Source organism: Hoplias malabaricus, chromosome 18, assembly GCF_029633855.1.
Source record: "Hoplias malabaricus isolate fHopMal1 chromosome 18, fHopMal1.hap1, whole genome shotgun sequence".
In the NCBI taxonomy this organism is placed as follows: domain Eukaryota; kingdom Metazoa; phylum Chordata; class Actinopteri; order Characiformes; family Erythrinidae; genus Hoplias; species Hoplias malabaricus.
This window is the reverse complement of record NC_089817.1, coordinates 29203202-29220766: the sequence shown is the minus strand read 5'-3', so window position 1 is coordinate 29220766 and position 17565 is coordinate 29203202. Positions and strand designations below refer to the sequence as shown.

The following is a 17565-nucleotide window of genomic DNA, read 5'->3' as shown; positions in this document are numbered from 1 at the left end:
TTTAAAGGGCGCGTAGCATACTTTTCTATCATTCTATGGTATTTCTTCAGATAGATTTTTCTTCGATTTATGTGTGTTTTTTCTTGATATTTATAACGGTATAATTTCAAACCTCACTTGTTCGTACAAATGAAACCGTTTGGACGAGTATCATTAATAGAACATTAGCCAAAACATAATTAAAAACTGAAAAATTAAAATGATTTATTTTTGTGTGAGAATAAAGAAAAGTCCAATGCTCCATTAGAAAACCTCAGAGAAATGATTGCTTCTGGTCTTAACACTAACACAGGAAGTGTTGCATATACAGAGCTCCAGGGTTCAATCTTCACCTTGGATCACTGTCTGTGAGGAGCATGTTCTCCCTGTGTCTGTGAGGGTTTCCTCCAGGTTCTCATAAAGCAGAATCACACATGGCGGTAGGTGAACTGGCTTTGTCAAGCTGTTCACAGGTAAGTGTGTGTGTGACCAACAGTTTGAGAGAATGTGTGATGTTCCTGTGCCGCCCTCTTCTGGTCATATTCAGAAACTAACCCCCACTAACCATTTTCTCAAAAGGACAGAAAGAGGCTCTGTGTTTTAAACTGACAAATCCAACAAACATCAGCATATATCCCTAGTGAGGTCACTATAAAGGTAGAACAAGAAGCAGCATAGGGGCGCAGAAGGTAGGTGTCGCAGTCACATAGCTCCAGGGGCCTTGAGGTTGTGGGTTTAATTCCCGCTCCGGGTGACTGTCTGTGAGGAGTGTGGTGTGTTCTCTCTGTGTCTGCGTGGGTTTCCTCCGGGTGACTGTCTGTGAGGAGGGTGGTGTGTTCTCCCTGTGTCTGCGTGGGTTTCCTCCGGGCGACTGTCTGTGAGGAGTGTGGTGTGTTCTCCCTGTGTCTGCGTGGGTTTCCTCCGGGTGCTCCGGTTTCCTCCCACAGTCCAAAAACACACGTTGGTAGGTGGATTGGCAACTCAAAAGTGTCCGTAGGTGTGAATGTGTGTGTCTGTGTTGCCCTGTGAAGGACTGGCACCCCCTCCAGGGTGTATTCCTGCCTTGCGCCCAATGATTCCAGGTAGGCTCTGCAGCCACAGCGACCCTGAACTGGATAAGGGTTACAGATAATGAATGAAGAAGCAGCATAAACAATTTTCTTTATAAACAGGAAAAAAACTGAACAGAATCTCTGGTTTAAGTACCAATAAATCTCTGAGTAGATTTTAAAAAAAGCACAAGACACATATATCCCACTCACTCCTTTATTACCCCGTTTGTAGACAAATTAGTCAGCCGACCACAGCCGATTCCAGAAATTACGCACTGACAGTTTCTTGGACGTTCTGACACCTCGTCCTTTGCAGAAGAGACGTCACAATTGTAAATCAAATTTTCTTAAAAAAGGAAAAAAAAAAATATGACAACAAAAATCTCTTCCTGCAAATTACAACATAAGTATAAAAAGTATCCACACTGGTCTTCAGATCACAGGGGAAGGCTTTCAGTGCTGTTTACGGAACGAAGATGTGTGAATTTTGTGCATCATGGCTTTATGTTCGTGACAGCCCTCGGTTATCGAGATCTTTAACCTGTTGGGGGGAAAAAAGAGAAGCACAAGTCCTTGAAAAGAACACACTGACTGGGCACAGTTTGCCATTGATCTCTGAACCCACGCACGAAGAGCCAGATGAAAGCTTATAGCCGAGACTGTAAGTTCCAAACCCACCGTATTGTACATTGATCATTGTCCCTACAGCTCCTCTACATCCTCTGAATTACAAGGTTGTTTGGCAGTTAAAATAACGTTTGAAAGTACTGCCAAAGGAAATACCACATGTGGCAAAACTTGCTGGTGTGAGGGAGTCTTCTGGACAACTTGCCAATCAGAGAACATCAGTGTCATCGATATATCCCACTGCTTACATTGACCACAGAGAACACTAGCTTAGACTTAGCGCCCCCAATAGGAACCTACCACAGGCTATTCTACTAAAATTAAACAAACTGACATCTACCTTGTATATCCTGACCAGCCAGTGCTCTGTGGTGTAGGCCTCCTCAAGCACGTCCAGCTCGAAATCCTTGTTGCCGATCTCAGCGTTACGAACCCTGTCGTAACCAGGAGGACGTTCTAAAAACAGCATAAACATCATTAAATGCGAGTCAGTTGAGTTACATTGACAGTCATTCCCCTTCACAGTCTCGACAGGGATACTCACTGGCCTCGGTGTAGACCTGGCCGAAGCGGTAGTAGCACATCTTGTACATAAGGCAGTTGAGCAGGACGGGAGAGCCTTCCCTGTCCACACGGAACTCTCCAGTGGGAGTATAGTAGTCGTGCTCCTTTATGTGTTTCCCCGTATCAGTGCTGCCTCCGATACGCACCATCCAGAGGAACTTGTTTATGTCTGCACAAGCAGAGCGTTAGTCCACTGGTTACTTGGGTTCATATTAACAGCACATCGTTGTATTTGATATTAAGTGAACTCTAAACCTAGAATTAACGTGCCATGGCTTCCTTGATTCTTCACAAATAGAAACATACCATCAGATGAATAACCAGTCAGTCCACCGAAGATCACCAAGACATAGCTGACATCCAGCTCCCGCATGATCTCATAGGCCCTCTCCTCTGTGGAGGCCATAGCCTACAAACAAACACAGTTACTGAAATATAACCACACTGTTATCATCAAGAGAAAGAATGAAAAGGAAGCAGCAGTTCGACCATCATTCTCAGGAGAGCGTAACTCACCTGTCCTACTCTGGAGATGTGCGTATTGTTCCAAGTATTGTTGTCCACCAGGATGGTCCGATTAGCCATTGCTGTTATCTGATAGCCATAATCCCACCAGGACATAACCTTCGCATCCTGAAAAAACAAACACACAAACACTACCCAATTATAACAGTGGACAATATGTATGTCTTTGTATTTTCCACAAATTTCTGGCTAATGGAAAATGCCATGGATCAGGTGATGAGTACGGATTAGTCATTCACACACACACACCTCAGGGGTGTTGTGTCTAAGCCAGTAGTAAGCCTCTCTGAAGTCATCAAAAATAATGCGGCTGCCGTCTCCTCCACGAGCCGAAAGCACGATGGACGGAGAGGAGTAGGCCTCGCTGGTCACCCAGGTGGAGTGAAAGGTGTATGTGATCAGGAAGAAAGCCATGACCAAGATCATACCACTCGCCACCTACAGCCAGGAGCAGGAACAGAAACAACAACAAAGCCGCACATTTAAATCGAAATGTAAGAGTAAGGGTTTTATTTCCATTTGTACAGCTGTGTAAAGACCAGGACTGAATACGCGGGACATTAAAGTTGAGCTTAAATGAAGACGGCACCTCGTTCTTGATGGGATAGGTGGAGTCTTGCTGCTTCTTGGACTTCTTGTCAGTTCGGCTGACGTCCAGGTTCTTCATGTACGTGGTGAGCACCTGAGAAACCCCGATTCCAGACAGGATGCACATGACTGGAGCCAGAACCAGCATCAGACGCACCTGAGGGAGGAAAATCAGGATTTAAAACCAAGGTTTGTGTTCAACAGGAGAATTACAGTGTATTTGAGACACTGTAGACTTACCATCACGGCTGAGAAGTACATGCTGGTGACGCCGTACATGATGATGAATATTCTGGCATCGGACAGGTTGTTGAAACAGTAATACAGACCCACTGCAAAAGAAAAAGGGTCAGAACTAAGGGTCAGGTGTTTATATAATCTTTAAAAGGCTTCTGAACATCAACAGAAGTCCAACTCCTTACCAGGGAACATGAAGACCAGCAGCTGCAGGTCAAAGTAGTATGAAGACCAGGTGGTGGGTTGGTGCTCAGAGACAGAGGCAATGATGGGGATGTTGTTCTTGGCGTAAGACGGGTCCAGGAGGGAGTAGAAACGTCCGGTCCATGGAGAAATTTTTCCTATAAATTACAAGGAGCCTCTTATTAGTGACACAGAGAAAATTAGGGTCCAAATAGATTTATTAGTCACAGAACTAAAGAGAATAATATTTTTTTTACTCAAAAAGTACTTATGGAAACAATAAATAAAAACTTAAACTTTACAAATAAATTAATAAACTATGATATATTTATTTATATCCTGTATTAGCTATGTTTTATATAGTTCGTTAACCTTTTGTTTTCTTTCAGTGCAGGGCTCAGATTATTATTATATTTAATTACTCTTTTAAATATAATTATTTACAGTAGCTACCTACAGGAAAGTGCTGTGTTAAAGTCATTGCACGTCTCAAAAGTGAACTTTATATAAACACTGCTTTTTAAGAAGTGATAAGAGCAACAGCACTGAGCTGGTGTGTGTACAGAGGGTGTGACTCCTCACCGGTCAACATCAGCACGGTTCCCACAGAGAGCAGGACAAAGCCGACCAGGGAAATCACACTCTTGAAGAGGATCTCAAACTGCTGGGCGTTCAGTTTGCTGCGCAGGTAATCCACGAAAGCGTGGATCTGGCACAGGCCGAACACACCGAACGCGGCCATGTGCTCAGAGGACTGGACAGGCTGTGAGAGAGAGAGAGAGAGAGAGAGAGAGAGAGAGAGAGAGAGAAAAAAAGAGAAAGAGAGAGAGAGAGAGAGAAAGAGAATAAGAGAGAGAGAGAAAGAGAGAGAGAGAAAGAGAATAAGAGAGAGAGAGAGAAAGAGAATAAGAGAGAGAGAGAGAAAGAGAATAAGAGAGAGAGAGAAAGAAAGAGAATGAGAGAGAGAAAGAGAATAAGAGAGAGAGAGAAAGAAAATAAGAGAGAGAGAGAGAGAATGAGAGAGAGAGAAAGAGAATAAGAGAGAGAGAGAGAAAGAGAATAAGAGAGAGAGAGAAAGAGAATAAGAGAGAGAGAGAAAGAGAATAAGAGAGAGAGAGAGAGAAAGAGAATAAGAGAGAGAGAGAAAGAGAATAAGAGAGAGAGAGAGAAAGAGAATAAGAGAGAGAGAGAAAGAAAGAGAATAAGAGAGAGAGAGAAAGAAAGAGAATAAGAGAGAGAGAAAGAGAGAGAATAAGAGAGAGAGAGAAAGAAAGAGAATAAGAGAGAGAGAGAGAGAAAGAGAATAAGAGAGAGAGAGAGAAAGAGAATAAGAGAGAGAGAGAGAAAGAGAATAAGAGAGAGAGAGAAAGAAAGAGAATAAGAGAGAGAGAGAAAGAAAGAGAATAAGAGAGAGAGAGAAAGAGAATAAGAGAGAGAGAGAGAGAAAGAGAATAAGAGAGAGAGAGAAAGAAAGAGAATAAGAGAGAGAGAGAAAGAAAGAGAATAAGAGAGAGAGAGAGAGAGAGAGAATAAGAGAGAGAGAGAATAAGAGAGAGAGAAAGAGAGAGAGAGAGAAAGAGAGAGAGAGAGAAAGAGAGAAGGGTGAATTTTACCCCATGCAGTCTATTCTGACACTGTAATATACACAACAGGGGTGATACGGTTCATATTGTTTCACTACAGCATAAAAGCATAGCAATCTGTAAATAAATAAAAACCCATTTACTCTACATTACTATCAGTGAATGGCATCGCTTTCTTGAGAAGATAAAGATACGCCAATTAATCAAATAACAGAATCAATAATTAATAAACTTATACTTCATTTAAAACCACAAATTCATTCCAACTGAAGTATGACAACCTTGAAAAGTGACTGCCATAAACTTCATACTAACACAAGCCAATCAGCTCGTCACAAACTTGTGTGCATACCTGAAACCCTACGAAAGAGATCTGCATAGACAGGATGGTGCCGAGGCAGTACACAGTGCAGTAGGCCACGTAGATTCGGTGAGAGAACCGTCCAGTCAGCATCAGGACCAGAACATGCAGAGGGATCAGGTTAATCAGGAACACGTAACCTCCCCATGAGGAAACCTGACAGCATCCGAGAAGTAAAACACTCACTCATCAAGACAACACACTGAGGATGTATGGAACGAGCTCTGAACGATTCTCACCATGTAAAAGTAAGCCAGAGCACAAATGGATGACCAGTAAATGGAGCCCGTCTTCACTGCTTTGATCCACATGTAGTACGTAAGCAGCATGCAGAAAATGGCAATACCTTGGCAAAGAAAAATAAGACACACGTGTCAATGGCTTCATTTTAAAACACTTATGATGTCATAATACCACATACAGCACCATACGACACACTGGGGTCCATAAACACTGCTTCAAACCATGTCCAAACACTGGAGTGTCATAATAACAACACAATATCAGAGTATACCTTCGTTATCATAGGACCCTGCGACCGATCGGGAGATGTATCCAGGCACGACTGCGATCATGGCAGCGGCCAGAAGCCCAGCACCTGCATCCTGCAACAGAAACACACCCAAAAACACATATAAATGTATAGTAAAAAAAAAAGCAGCCCAAACGCAGTGAGGAGGACAGTGACGTCTCCGACCTTGAGCTCCTTTGTGAAGTGGTAGGTGACGATGGCTGTGAAGGAGGAGAAGAGTGGCGCCAGGAACACGCACACGTTGCGGATGTCGATGGTGATGTGGAAGAAGTGCAATACGTGGTAAAGGGCAGCGGAGGTGATCATCAAACCTGCAGGAAGTGACGAAACAAGACTGAGCATTTCATATAAATAACTGCATTGCTGCTATTCATTCATTTGCGTTGCTTCCTCTTGGGTTCCTTTTCTGTAACCATTACCAAATGGGAACGTTAAGTCTTCCAGGTTTATAAAGCAGCCTCTTTAACTCAACCTACCAGGATAGATGGTGCCACCAATGATCCTCCCGAGCGGATACCAAGCACGGTCGTCAAACCAATTATGAAACTTGTAAAAGCCCTCCTCTGCCAAGAACCGTGTGGTGCGGTAATTGAAATAGCTATAGATCGCAAGAGAAAGAAGACAAAGTTGATCACTGCCATAAAATAGAAGTAATTGCCGTGGTAAAATTCAGTGTATCACTTTGTTGCTGCTACTTACGGATCAAATTCGTGGATGACACTTTCAAATCTCAACACAGAGAAGAGCCTGGTGGAGAACGCTGCAGATAAAAAGGAAAGGCATATGATATAGTGACACAAAGCTCTGTTTCAGAAACTGCACTTTAGAAACTTGTTTATTATGTTTGGAAAATGTACTCACACAGCACCGCTGCCATGGACAGAATGAGGAGCTTCAGCAGCGTGTCCTGCTTCTCGTAGGACAGCCGCAAGAAGCCTAGCTTGGTCATCTTCACACTAGAGCAAGGACTACCATTCAAATACCTGAGATACACAACAATGATTAGGACAATTCCACAATACATGAACCGCAGACTGACAGATGAACTATAACCACAGTCGACAAAGGCTGTGTGTACCTTCTTTGAAGCAGCAGTGTTACAGATAGTGTTTCCTACATCACAAACCTAAGGAATCAATCCTGAGCAGAGAGTTCCGACTTTACAGGGCACATCGAGGTGAAAACTCATTTTCCAAATGAACCCAACACCACTCTGAAAGCAGCATAATAACTCTGACCTCTGACTAATTTACTGCCACTGCTGTTCAGTTGAGGGAGGAATGTGATTGGCTGAGAGGTGTGTCAATCAATGTTCAACCCTTGCATTACCTGTTTCAAACCTGGAGTGGACGTGTTAGTTAAAGTCTAAGCAGTCTGTGTAAGTACAGCCATTCCAGTCAAGGTAGAAATGGTAATAAAAAGGTCTGGCCACTGTTTTTTTTAACTGAAAGTAATTCATAATATCTTCTGACAACAAACAATAAGGCTCTGCTGTTTCAGACTGAGCAGTTTAACAGACTAAGAGTGGCCTGTGACTAGTCATAAGTGACAAGAATTATTTCTAAGAAGTTATTAAAGCATACTTTAGGCAGTAAATAAGATAATTAACGCATAAACCTGCAGAGAAATCATTCAATCTGATTCATTTCCTACAGCTAGCAATAGCTCGGCTGCTAACTGACCAGATAAAAACACAAAAAGCCAACAATTGAAGAGGATATTCTAGGGTAAATCGCCTCAGAACATATTGTCATAACGACCACATTAGTCCACGTTAATGCAGTATCAGTTAAAAACCTCACAAAGTTAAAATTTACCAGTTTCTCTCATCAGCGGTTCCCTCTCTCCGCTCCTGTTACACTCACTCTTCCCACTCTCTACACTCTGAACCAACAGGCCCCGCCCTCACCCCGAATGCCGGCAGCTTATTGGCAGAGCGCAGAGCACCTCCCTGAATTCTCGTCTCTGATTGGATAGTCGGCTGCCACTCAAACTCCGGACAAGTCCACGCATTTCTTATGGCGCTTCAGAAGTGACGTGTCCTTAGCAGGGACACTGCCACTTTGCAGAGTTTAGAGCAGGATAATATCATCGACATTTTATCGCAAATATAATATCGCGACATCGATATTATCTTTTTTTAGTCATTCACTGTTTGGGCTTACTCATAGTCTGTTTGTTAATTTTGTAAGTGTAATGTTAGTGCAAATGTAAATATGCAGACAGATAGAGAGAGATTCAGTTTTCCTTAGCAGTTAATCGTCATAACGATCATCAGAACATAAAAATCTAAATGTTAATTAAGTGGGATTTTCTTTTTCAAAGGGGAATGTCTCAAGACCTCCTACATAATTTGAATTCTGTAACTATACTTTGTCCCCTTCTCACAAGTAAACTACTAACCTTGAAAAGCAACATGTTTGGTGTTGCCCACTCATATTATACAAATGCCTACCTCTGTTTTATGTGTTAATGCTCATGACTCTACAGAGCTCTGATTAGATTCTTGTATATACCACAAAGAAGCTCTGAAATATCGTACAGCCCCAAAAACAATGTATGAAAACAAACTGAATTTGTGTCCTCATGTATGTAATCATTATAATAATGATAATAAACTATTTACAGAGCACTTCATATCTATAACAACTCAAATTGCTTTACAGGAGGAATATTCATTCATTCATTCATTCATTATCTAACCCTTATCCAGTTCAGGGTCGCGGTGGGTCCAGAGCCTACCTGAAATCATTGGGCGCAAGGTGGGAACACACCCTGGAGGGGGCGCCAGTCCTTTACAGGGCAACACAGACACACACACACACACCTACAGACACTTTTGAATTGCCAATCCACCTACCAGCGTGTGTTTTTGGAGTGTGGGAGGTAACCGGAGCACCCGGAGGAAACCCACGCAGACACAGGGAGAACACGCCACACTCCTCACAGACAGTCACCTGGAGGAAACCCACGCAGACACCGAGAGAACACACCACACTCCTCACAATCACCCGGAGGAAACCCACGCAGACACAGGGAGAACACACCACACTCCTCACAGACAGTCACCCGGAGCGGGAATCGAACCCACAACCTCCAGGCCCCTGGAGCTGTGTGACTGCAACACTACTTGCTGTGCCCCCTCCAGGGGGTGTAGTATTCCTACCTTGCGCCCAGTGATTCCGGCTAGGCTCCGGACCCACTGCGACCCTGAACTGGATAAGGGTTACAGACAATGAATGAATTAATGATAATATTATACACAGAAAAGGAAAATTAAGAGAATTCAGAGACTCCTCTGATGGAGATTTGGGGACCACAATTTTTATAAATGATATCAATGAAGAACTGCCACTGAAGAGAACACAGGCATTAATAAGTGCAACTGCAGACTGAGAGAAATTAGTTAGAAATAAACGTTGTAAAATGCTTTATACAGACCAGATTTATTGAAATAATGTGTAATACTTTTACAAAACGTCACTCACAAAGATCAACCTGCATTTGTAACACTATGCATGTCATACAATAATTACATACCCTTTCAAGAAACAAAAATAAAAATTACAAAATAAAACATTAAATAAAACAAACACACACAACCCGCCCCTCACCCAGTGAACACAATGCAGAGGAGATGGTGTCTCAACGTGTGCTTCTGTCAAAACAACTGTAACCTTTTAAAGTGAGAAAGCCATGACCATTGTCACTGGTGAGTATTTGGAGAGGGTAGTAGTAGATATCAGAGGTGGACAGAGCCTGGTACGTTGTTGATCTAAATGAGTTACAGACGTATATTAAGCCGCTTCAGCAGCATTTTAAACTGAACCATTACAGGCGACATCAATCACCCCCTATTGAAACAAGCAGCTCCTTTTAGTTCTTGCTCAAGTTCATCTCTATCTGAACTCAGCTAAAGGAAGTAATAACCTACCTAAAAAAAACAAGAATAAAGGTCCTATAAAATATCAATCTCCCCTTAATTCAACATCGTTCCTGTTCACAACTGACATTACAGGGGGACGCTACAGAAAACGTCTGCATGATGCAACGGACGAGAAGTCATGGTGACAGGGGTCAAGGGTCATCAAAGAACGGCTATTGTACCTGCTCTCCACAAACAGCAGTGACCCTACATGTCTTCGGAGCTTTGCTGAAGACCTATCACAGAAAAACAGTAGTAAATATGGGTGAAAAACATTAGCTGTGTCCAAAATGGCTCCTTATTCACCATTCCCTCTATTACTCACTATACTGTGCACTATTACGAGGAACTGAATTCATATTTAATAGGGCAGGGCTTGGACACAGCGCGTGGTTTCTATCACCGACACTTTGAGCAATTCTGACTTTATGTTACGGGCCTTTCATTATTAAGAGGACAGAGAAAAAACTGCTAAAACGTGTGTTGGATCTCAGTCAGATGAAAGGACACTATCTGATTCTGATAACAGCAGCAAATATGTGCCACACCTTTCCTCCAATCGTGAAACCTGATAATAAGCAGTCGCTGGAGGCCTGAGTTACCCAATCAGAGGTGGCTTCTCAATGGCAGATGTAAATACAAGGTACAAACAGGGCCAAGGTAATTGAATATTCATCTCAGGATGGAATAAATCACGTTAATCAGACGTTAGAGGCACAGTTAAGTATTATGTGATGCTTAGCAGAGCTTCTGTCTGGTCTCGCTCCATTGATATATTAATAAAACAGAAGGCCCTCAACAGCGAAACTGGCTCAGAAACTTTAAAGAGGGCGACTTGTTTAAGAGAAAACAGAAATGATTTGTGCTGTGATTTAAAGAATCTCTAAATCATCCAATCATGGCACATAAAGGGTTAAAAAAAAAAGCTTTGAGAGACAGGCACAGCTCAGTCTAATCCCAAATGTTTCAAACCTCCTTTCACATTTAAAATACAAACAAAGACCAATGTCTGACAGCCCTCAGTCCCCAGTGATCACATTAACGAGGGCTGACGGATTTTAGAAACACAGACAAGGCAAACCGGACTAACTTCCCATCCACAGAGCTGCTGTTTAAAGCCGTGGTCACTGCATGGACAGCGGTCTCTGGCGAGTCGGGGACACGTGAGGCGAGGGGAACTTCTCCATGGAGCTGGAAGAGGTGAGAGACGTCTGCAGATGGACAGTCTTATGGAACAGCTTGTTACTGATGAGGACGACCAGTGAGAACAGACGGAGCTGAAAGTGGCTGTAAAACAGTAGGCAATGGGGAGGGACACTTTAGTCGACGCAGAGTAAACTACAACAAAGCACACGGTCATTAAACTATCACCAGGGAACGACACTAGTAAACACTGCGTGGATAAAGACTGGACAGATAGATAGTGATAGTTAAATATGGATAAACACAGAGAGAACACTCACTAAAGCTTCACTGGGGTCTTGGCCTCATTGGCGCTGATGATGAAGAGAGGGAACAGGATGGAGAAGAGGCAACCACTGATAAAAAAAATAATTCAAATTAAAAGTTATAAAACAAAGAATAAGCAAATGCATTGAAATAATCAGCTTACAGCATGAATCATAAGTAAAAACACACATACCTTATGATGTATGAAGAGGGCAACGCGGTCAGAAGTGCCATGGGCAGACCGAAGCCAAAGTAATACGGCCAGTTCCTCTCAATATTTGACAGCCTTTGGTGCATTTCAATCCCTTAGACAACACAGATCATTAACACTAATATTCTCTCTCTCTCTCTCTCTCTCTCTCTCTCTCTAACTCTCTCTCTCTCTCTCTCTAACTCTCTTTCTCTCCCCTATCTCTCTCTCCCTCGCCCCCCCCTTGTTTCTATCTCTCTCCTCTCTCTCTCTGTCCCCCCCTCTCTCTCTCTAACTCTCTTGCCCCCCCTCTCTCTATCTCTCTCTCTCTCTCTCTAACCCTCTCGCCCCCCCTCTCTCTCTCTCTCTCTCTCTAACTCTCTTGCCCTCCCTCTCTCTAACTCTTTCTCTCTCTCTAACTCGCTCTCTCTCTCTCGCCCCCTCTCTCTCTCTCTAACTCTCTTGCCCCCCCCTCTCTCTCTCTCTAACTCTCTTGCCCCCCTCTTTCTCTCTCTAACTCTCTCGCCTCTCTCTCTCTCTCTCTAACTCTCTCGCCCCCCCTCTCTCTCTCTCTCTCTCTAACTCTCTTGCCCCCCCCTCTCTCTCTCTAACTCTCTTGCCCCCCCTCTCTCTATCTCTCTCTCTCTCTCTCTAACTCTCTCGCCCCCCTCTCTCTCTCTCTCTCTCTAACTCTCTTGCCCTCCCTCTCTCTAACTCTATCTCTTTCTCTCTCTCTAACTCGCTCTCGCCCCCTCTCTCTCTCTCTAACTCTCTTGCCCCCCCCCCCTCTCTCTCTCTAATTCTCTTGCCCCCCTCTTTCTAACTCTATCTCTTTCTCTCTCTCTAACTCGCTCTCGCCCCCTCTCTCTCTCTCTAACTCTCTTGCCCCCCCCCCTCTCTCTCTCTCTAATTCTCTTGCCCCCCTCTTTCTCTCTCTAACTCTCTCGCCTCTCTCTCTCTCTCTCTATCTCTCTCTCTCTCTCTGTCCCCATCTCTAACTCTCTCGCTCTCTCTCTCCCCTCTCTCTATCTCTCTCTAACTCTCTTGCCCCTCTCTCTCTCTCTCTCTAACTCTCTTGCCCCCCTCTCTCTCTAACTCGCTCTCTCTCTCTCTCTCTCTCTCTCTAACTCTCTCGCCCCCCCTCTCTCTCTCTCGCCCCCCTCTCTCTCTAACTCTCTACTCTCTCTCTCTCTAACTCTCTTGCCCCCCCCCTCTCTCTAACTCTCCCTCTCTCTCTCTCACACACACACACACACACACACACACACACACACCGAAATTATTACAGAAAAGCAGGACACGTTGAAGCTCACCGTGGTTGAACCAACGATATTCAAAGCAATAGAGTGAGTAGAGCAAAGACATGTGCAGGAGGCTGACCATCTGACCAATGGCATCAATGGGGAAGAGACTGACAATCATTCCCTGAAAAGATCAAAGCAGGACACATGGACGAATAGCAACAGAGACCACAGAGTTAGAAAAAGGGATACAGGAAGGGCTTTGTGAACCAAAGATGCAAACAAGCTTAGTCTTAGGGTCCTATTTAACACCTCTAGGAACACCTCTAAAGAGCCCCCCAGAGTGACTCACTGTGTACCGCCCCAGTGGCCGTCGACACCTTTTATCTAAGAGTGTGCAGAGCAGGGGGTAAGCTGTTAAGAGTAAGACAAAGGCTTTTTGTACCTGAATAAGAAAGAGGGCCTGGAGGAGGAGGTTGAAGAGCATATCCGCTATGATCTTGCTTACACTCGGAAAGGGCTGAGCTTTGCGTCCTGACACTTCAAATGCCAGATCAGCAATATCCTGCAGAGGAAGTCATAGAGTGCTTACATTCACAAGCCCGGTGGAACGTACTGTACATTGTTCTGATATGAGAGTGTGGTGTGTTCTCCCTGTGTCTGCGTGGGTTTCCTCCGGGTGACTGTCTGTGAGGAGTTTGACTGTCTGTGAGGAGTTTGACTGTCTGTGAGGAGTTTGGTGTGTTCTCTCTGTGACTTCGTGGGTTTCCTCCAGGTGACTATCTGTGAGGAGTTTGACTGTCTGTGAGGAGTTTGACTGTCTGTGAGGAGTGTGGTGTGTTCTCTCTGTGACTTCGTGGGTTTCCTCCAGGTGACTATCTGTGAGGAGTTTGACTGTCTGTGAGGAGTTTGACTGTCTGTGAGGAGTTTGGTGTGTTCTCTCTGTGTCTGCGTGGGTTTCCTCTGGGTGACTGTCAGTGAGGAGTGTGGTGTGTTCTCTCTGTGACTTCGTGGGTTTCCTCCAGGTGACTGTCTGTGAGGAGTTTGACTGTCTGTGAGGAGTTTGGTGTGTTCTCCCTGTGTTTGCTTAGGTTTCCTCCGGATGACTGTCTGTGAGGAGTTTGGTGTGTTCTCCCTGTGTCTGCGTGGATTTCCTCCGGGTGACTGTCTGTGAGGAGTGTGGTGTGTTCTCCCTGTGTCTGCTTGGGTCTCCTCCAGGTGACTGTCTGTGAGGAGTGTGGTGTGTTCTCTCTGTGTCTGCGTGGGTTTCCTCACAAGCCCTGTACATTGTTCTGATGTGAGAGCACTGATCATTATTGCTGCATAGCTGCAGTCGTCTAAGCTGCACTCACCTGGAACCAAATGGCATTGACGATCTTGCTGAGCACAAACAAAGGTAGAACCCAGAGGGCACTAAACACTGAGGTCAAGATGAATTCCAACCAGGACCATACATTTCCATGAAGGGAGGGGTCACCTAAAATCAGGAAAATGACCAAAAACAGCCTTGTTAGCCACAACTATCTAAACAGGAGCTGGACCCACGCATTCCATAACTCTGAGAGATGCACATACCGATAATCCTCGCTGTAAGAGTCTGGAGCAGTGGTATAAACACTCGGTAGAAAAGAAACAGACTCAGCTGGAAGGGAACAGGATGTATCAGGAGTCAGTTACAGTCACAATGAGAAACCCACTTAAAATTCTTGTGTTCTGGTTATACTTCATTGAATCAACAAATAAAATATCAATGAATTACTTAATAAAAATGTACAAATCAGACACTAACCCAAAACACGCCTCCATTCCAGGCGCAGCACTGAAAAATCCTACTCGCTACCTTAGGCTCACTGGAATCAGAGAGGAACCAAACAGAAAACAGTGAAGAATGAATTAAAATCAGTGTTGAGTGTTACGTGTGTTATTATATTGTTATAAATTAAACAAATCTTTTCAATATCCTGTAGACAAACTCTGATTCTGCCCATTATTTCTCTGTATTTTTTCCCCAGTGCATGCTGTGGGTCACCCCATTAACCTCTCATGTTTGCGGTCTTCGCTCTGGGCTCGTCTCTGTGCCAGGGGACCGCACGCTCTTCGCCTCCTCTGCTCTTCCCTTTTCTGCTGGATACGGGCATCCAGCTTCGTGATGGTTCCAATCCCCAGAATGGAATCCTTGATCCCCTACAAAAGAGGAGCACACGAGTAAATAAATCATAGTAAGAGGAGTGTCACTACATCCCATGTCTTTGGACCACTCAGACTAACACCTGGTGGGTTTATACCTCTCTAACCCGTGTTCAGAATTCAGCTTGGTGACTTTAAAGTCACAGGAAGCTGCTCTGGTGTGTACTACTTCATGTCGTGCTTTTCTGTATCTTCAAAAGTGATGCTCTTTAAAGTCTTTAAATTCACTCATTATAAAGTGTGTCTCATACAGTCCAGGCAAAAACCAGTTCCCCACTGAAACATAGAGATCTATCAGGAATAATCAGTGCCCAACCTTCACAAATAAATGCCCCATGACCCATCTAAGCACATCTTAAACTAAAGCTACAGTTCTTTGAGTTGTTGTCATATCATTTTACAGCACTATACGTTCTTCAAAGTGAAAGCGCTGACCGTCGCAACATTGCGGACGAACGCCCGGACACTGTCAGTCATCTCCAAGCCAGCTGGAGAATCATCAACTGCAGAATGAGGATGGACTGAGGATCAGGGAAGCTCTCATGGTAAGACGAGGAATTCCCAGCAAACTGTAAAAACAAACAGCACACATCAGCTCGCGGCACGAGTGCCATATTTGGTGTTTTCACTTCTATTCAGGCAAAAAGTGAGAGGAGATATTGACATCTTTTACAGTACTGTTCCTAGGCCTGGTGTAAACAAGAACAAGGGTCAAGGATCCACTGAACGTGGACAAATAACCCACTAAACCATCTAGGGACTTGTCAAACTGATTTAAATAAAGAATGGCAAACGTATTGCCGTTTCTCGCAACGTTGAGGCCCCCGAAATTTTCTTGAGAGTTTTGTTAAAGGGTTCGTTGAAACAATATGATGTTATTATATTGTTATTGCCACAAATTACATCAAAAAGGGCCCCTATTTTGAAAAAACTAAATTTTCCTCAAAGGTATAAACTTGATTTAAACCAGTTACCAACCACTGATAGCAGTTCACATGTCCAAACAATCCCTGCTTTGCCTTCAGTGTTGCTGTAACGTGACAAAAACCAACACATTTATCAATATCCAAAGATTAGACTCCAAAGAAGTGTTTCTCTCGGGCCTACTTTTTGAATTCGTCATAATAGGAAGCAGCCAATTATAAGAGAGCTCATTTACATAGAAAGGTCTTGTGGACACAAACAACATGAGCCTGTTAAACTGAATATGTTTATGTACAAATGAATTGGAAATGTTTCTGTTATACAACACCACACAGATGATGTCAATGGACAGCGTTGTACAGTACAAATAAACACTATATGAAGGACATGATATGAAAATATATATTTTAGCACTGACATCCGCACTAGTGCATTCTATATCTTTTAGAAAATGAGCATCGAGGCGTTGTCTTATTTACCGACACTTCCCCGGGTAAATACGTTATGACCCACTTTTATAAGATTCAAAAGAATGGAATAAATTAAACAAAAACCTTAGCCAATTGCCTTTCAATGAAATATAGGTGTTACCGTGGCAACAACTAGCCTGCTGTTTTACTCAGTCCAAATAATCCAAATAATTTTAACATTTAAAATAAAACAATATATATATATATATTCTCACCCACAACCCAACCCTACGAATAATTCTGAGTGAATTTGCCACCCACATTTATTTGAGAAACGCTCTAGAACATTGGACAGGATTCGGGATGTCTGACCCCTGGAGGCTAAGTGGATGAACTACAATAACAGACAAGCACTCCTAGGAAACCGACTAACGCACCTTTAAGGCTGTAGCTATGTAGCGATAGCAGCGTAACACAAAGCCCTACGGTGTCGTGTTTGTTCGTTAACTTTCCTAACTGGTGCTGTGAGTGTTTTACAAGAGATTTTAAGCTATTATTTATGAATACAACACTCTGGATGTCTGTCCCACTTTTAAACGCTACCTCCCAAACCCGAAGCACTGTAAAAGTCTAAAGAATAATAGTCGAAAAGCAGCAGACCTGAGTCAGCAGCTGGATTAGTAGTAAACACAAACAAATATAGCTTGACTGCTAATACTACTGGTCAAGCGTGTGAAATGTCTCCCAAAAACAGCAGAAAACTGATAAGATGTTACAGGCAACTCTTTTAAATAATTAGATAGCGTCTTCGTACCTCATAAACCCGACTTCTTTAGATCTTCAACTCGCTCGGAAAGCCGTTTATACAGCAGCTCTTGATACAACACAACACAACAAATACACAGCTATCGGGCCATTAGACTCGCGCATGCGCAGTACTTGCCGCCTCGTGTATGTGCCCTGGGATATGTAGTCCGTTACACGCAATTTGTAGTTCTTTGAGTCCCA

General features: G+C 43.5%; 2 protein-coding genes across 3 annotated transcripts; both read right to left on the bottom strand.

The window, feature by feature from the left end:
- Nucleotides 1-1237: 1237 nt before the first annotated feature.
- Nucleotides 1238-8132, bottom strand: stt3a (STT3 oligosaccharyltransferase complex catalytic subunit A). The gene is made up of 18 exons (XM_066650623.1): nt 8049-8132; nt 7093-7214; nt 6931-6991; nt 6708-6829; nt 6397-6542; nt 6214-6304; nt 5939-6045; nt 5691-5855; nt 4338-4518; nt 3758-3913; nt 3576-3667; nt 3337-3492; nt 2997-3185; nt 2739-2855; nt 2529-2631; nt 2203-2391; nt 1999-2114; nt 1238-1572 (listed from the first exon to the last, which is right to left on the bottom strand). The coding sequence occupies exons 2-18, from the start codon at nt 7178-7180 to the stop codon at nt 1534-1536; spliced, it is 2118 nt and encodes a 705-aa protein (XP_066506720.1). The 5' UTR covers nt 7181-7214; nt 8049-8132; the 3' UTR covers nt 1238-1533.
- A 1533-nt stretch (nt 8133-9665) lies between these two features.
- ei24 (EI24 autophagy associated transmembrane protein) lies at nt 9666-17510 on the bottom strand. Of its 2 annotated transcripts, XM_066650916.1 has the most exons (12): nt 17372-17510; nt 15659-15792; nt 15075-15220; nt 14826-14886; nt 14612-14678; nt 14389-14513; nt 13482-13601; nt 13109-13220; nt 11799-11910; nt 11620-11694; nt 11247-11443; nt 9666-10392 (listed from the first exon to the last, which is right to left on the bottom strand). In XM_066650916.1, exons 2-11 carry the CDS (start codon nt 15698-15700, stop codon nt 11281-11283), a joined length of 1023 nt encoding a protein of 340 aa, XP_066507013.1. In that variant the 5' UTR covers nt 15701-15792; nt 17372-17510; the 3' UTR covers nt 9666-10392; nt 11247-11280. The 2 variants fall into 2 exon arrangements, with proteins under 2 accessions (XP_066507013.1, XP_066507012.1); XM_066650915.1 differs by having other exon boundaries at nt 9666-11443.
- Between the last annotated feature and the right edge of the window lie 55 nt (nt 17511-17565).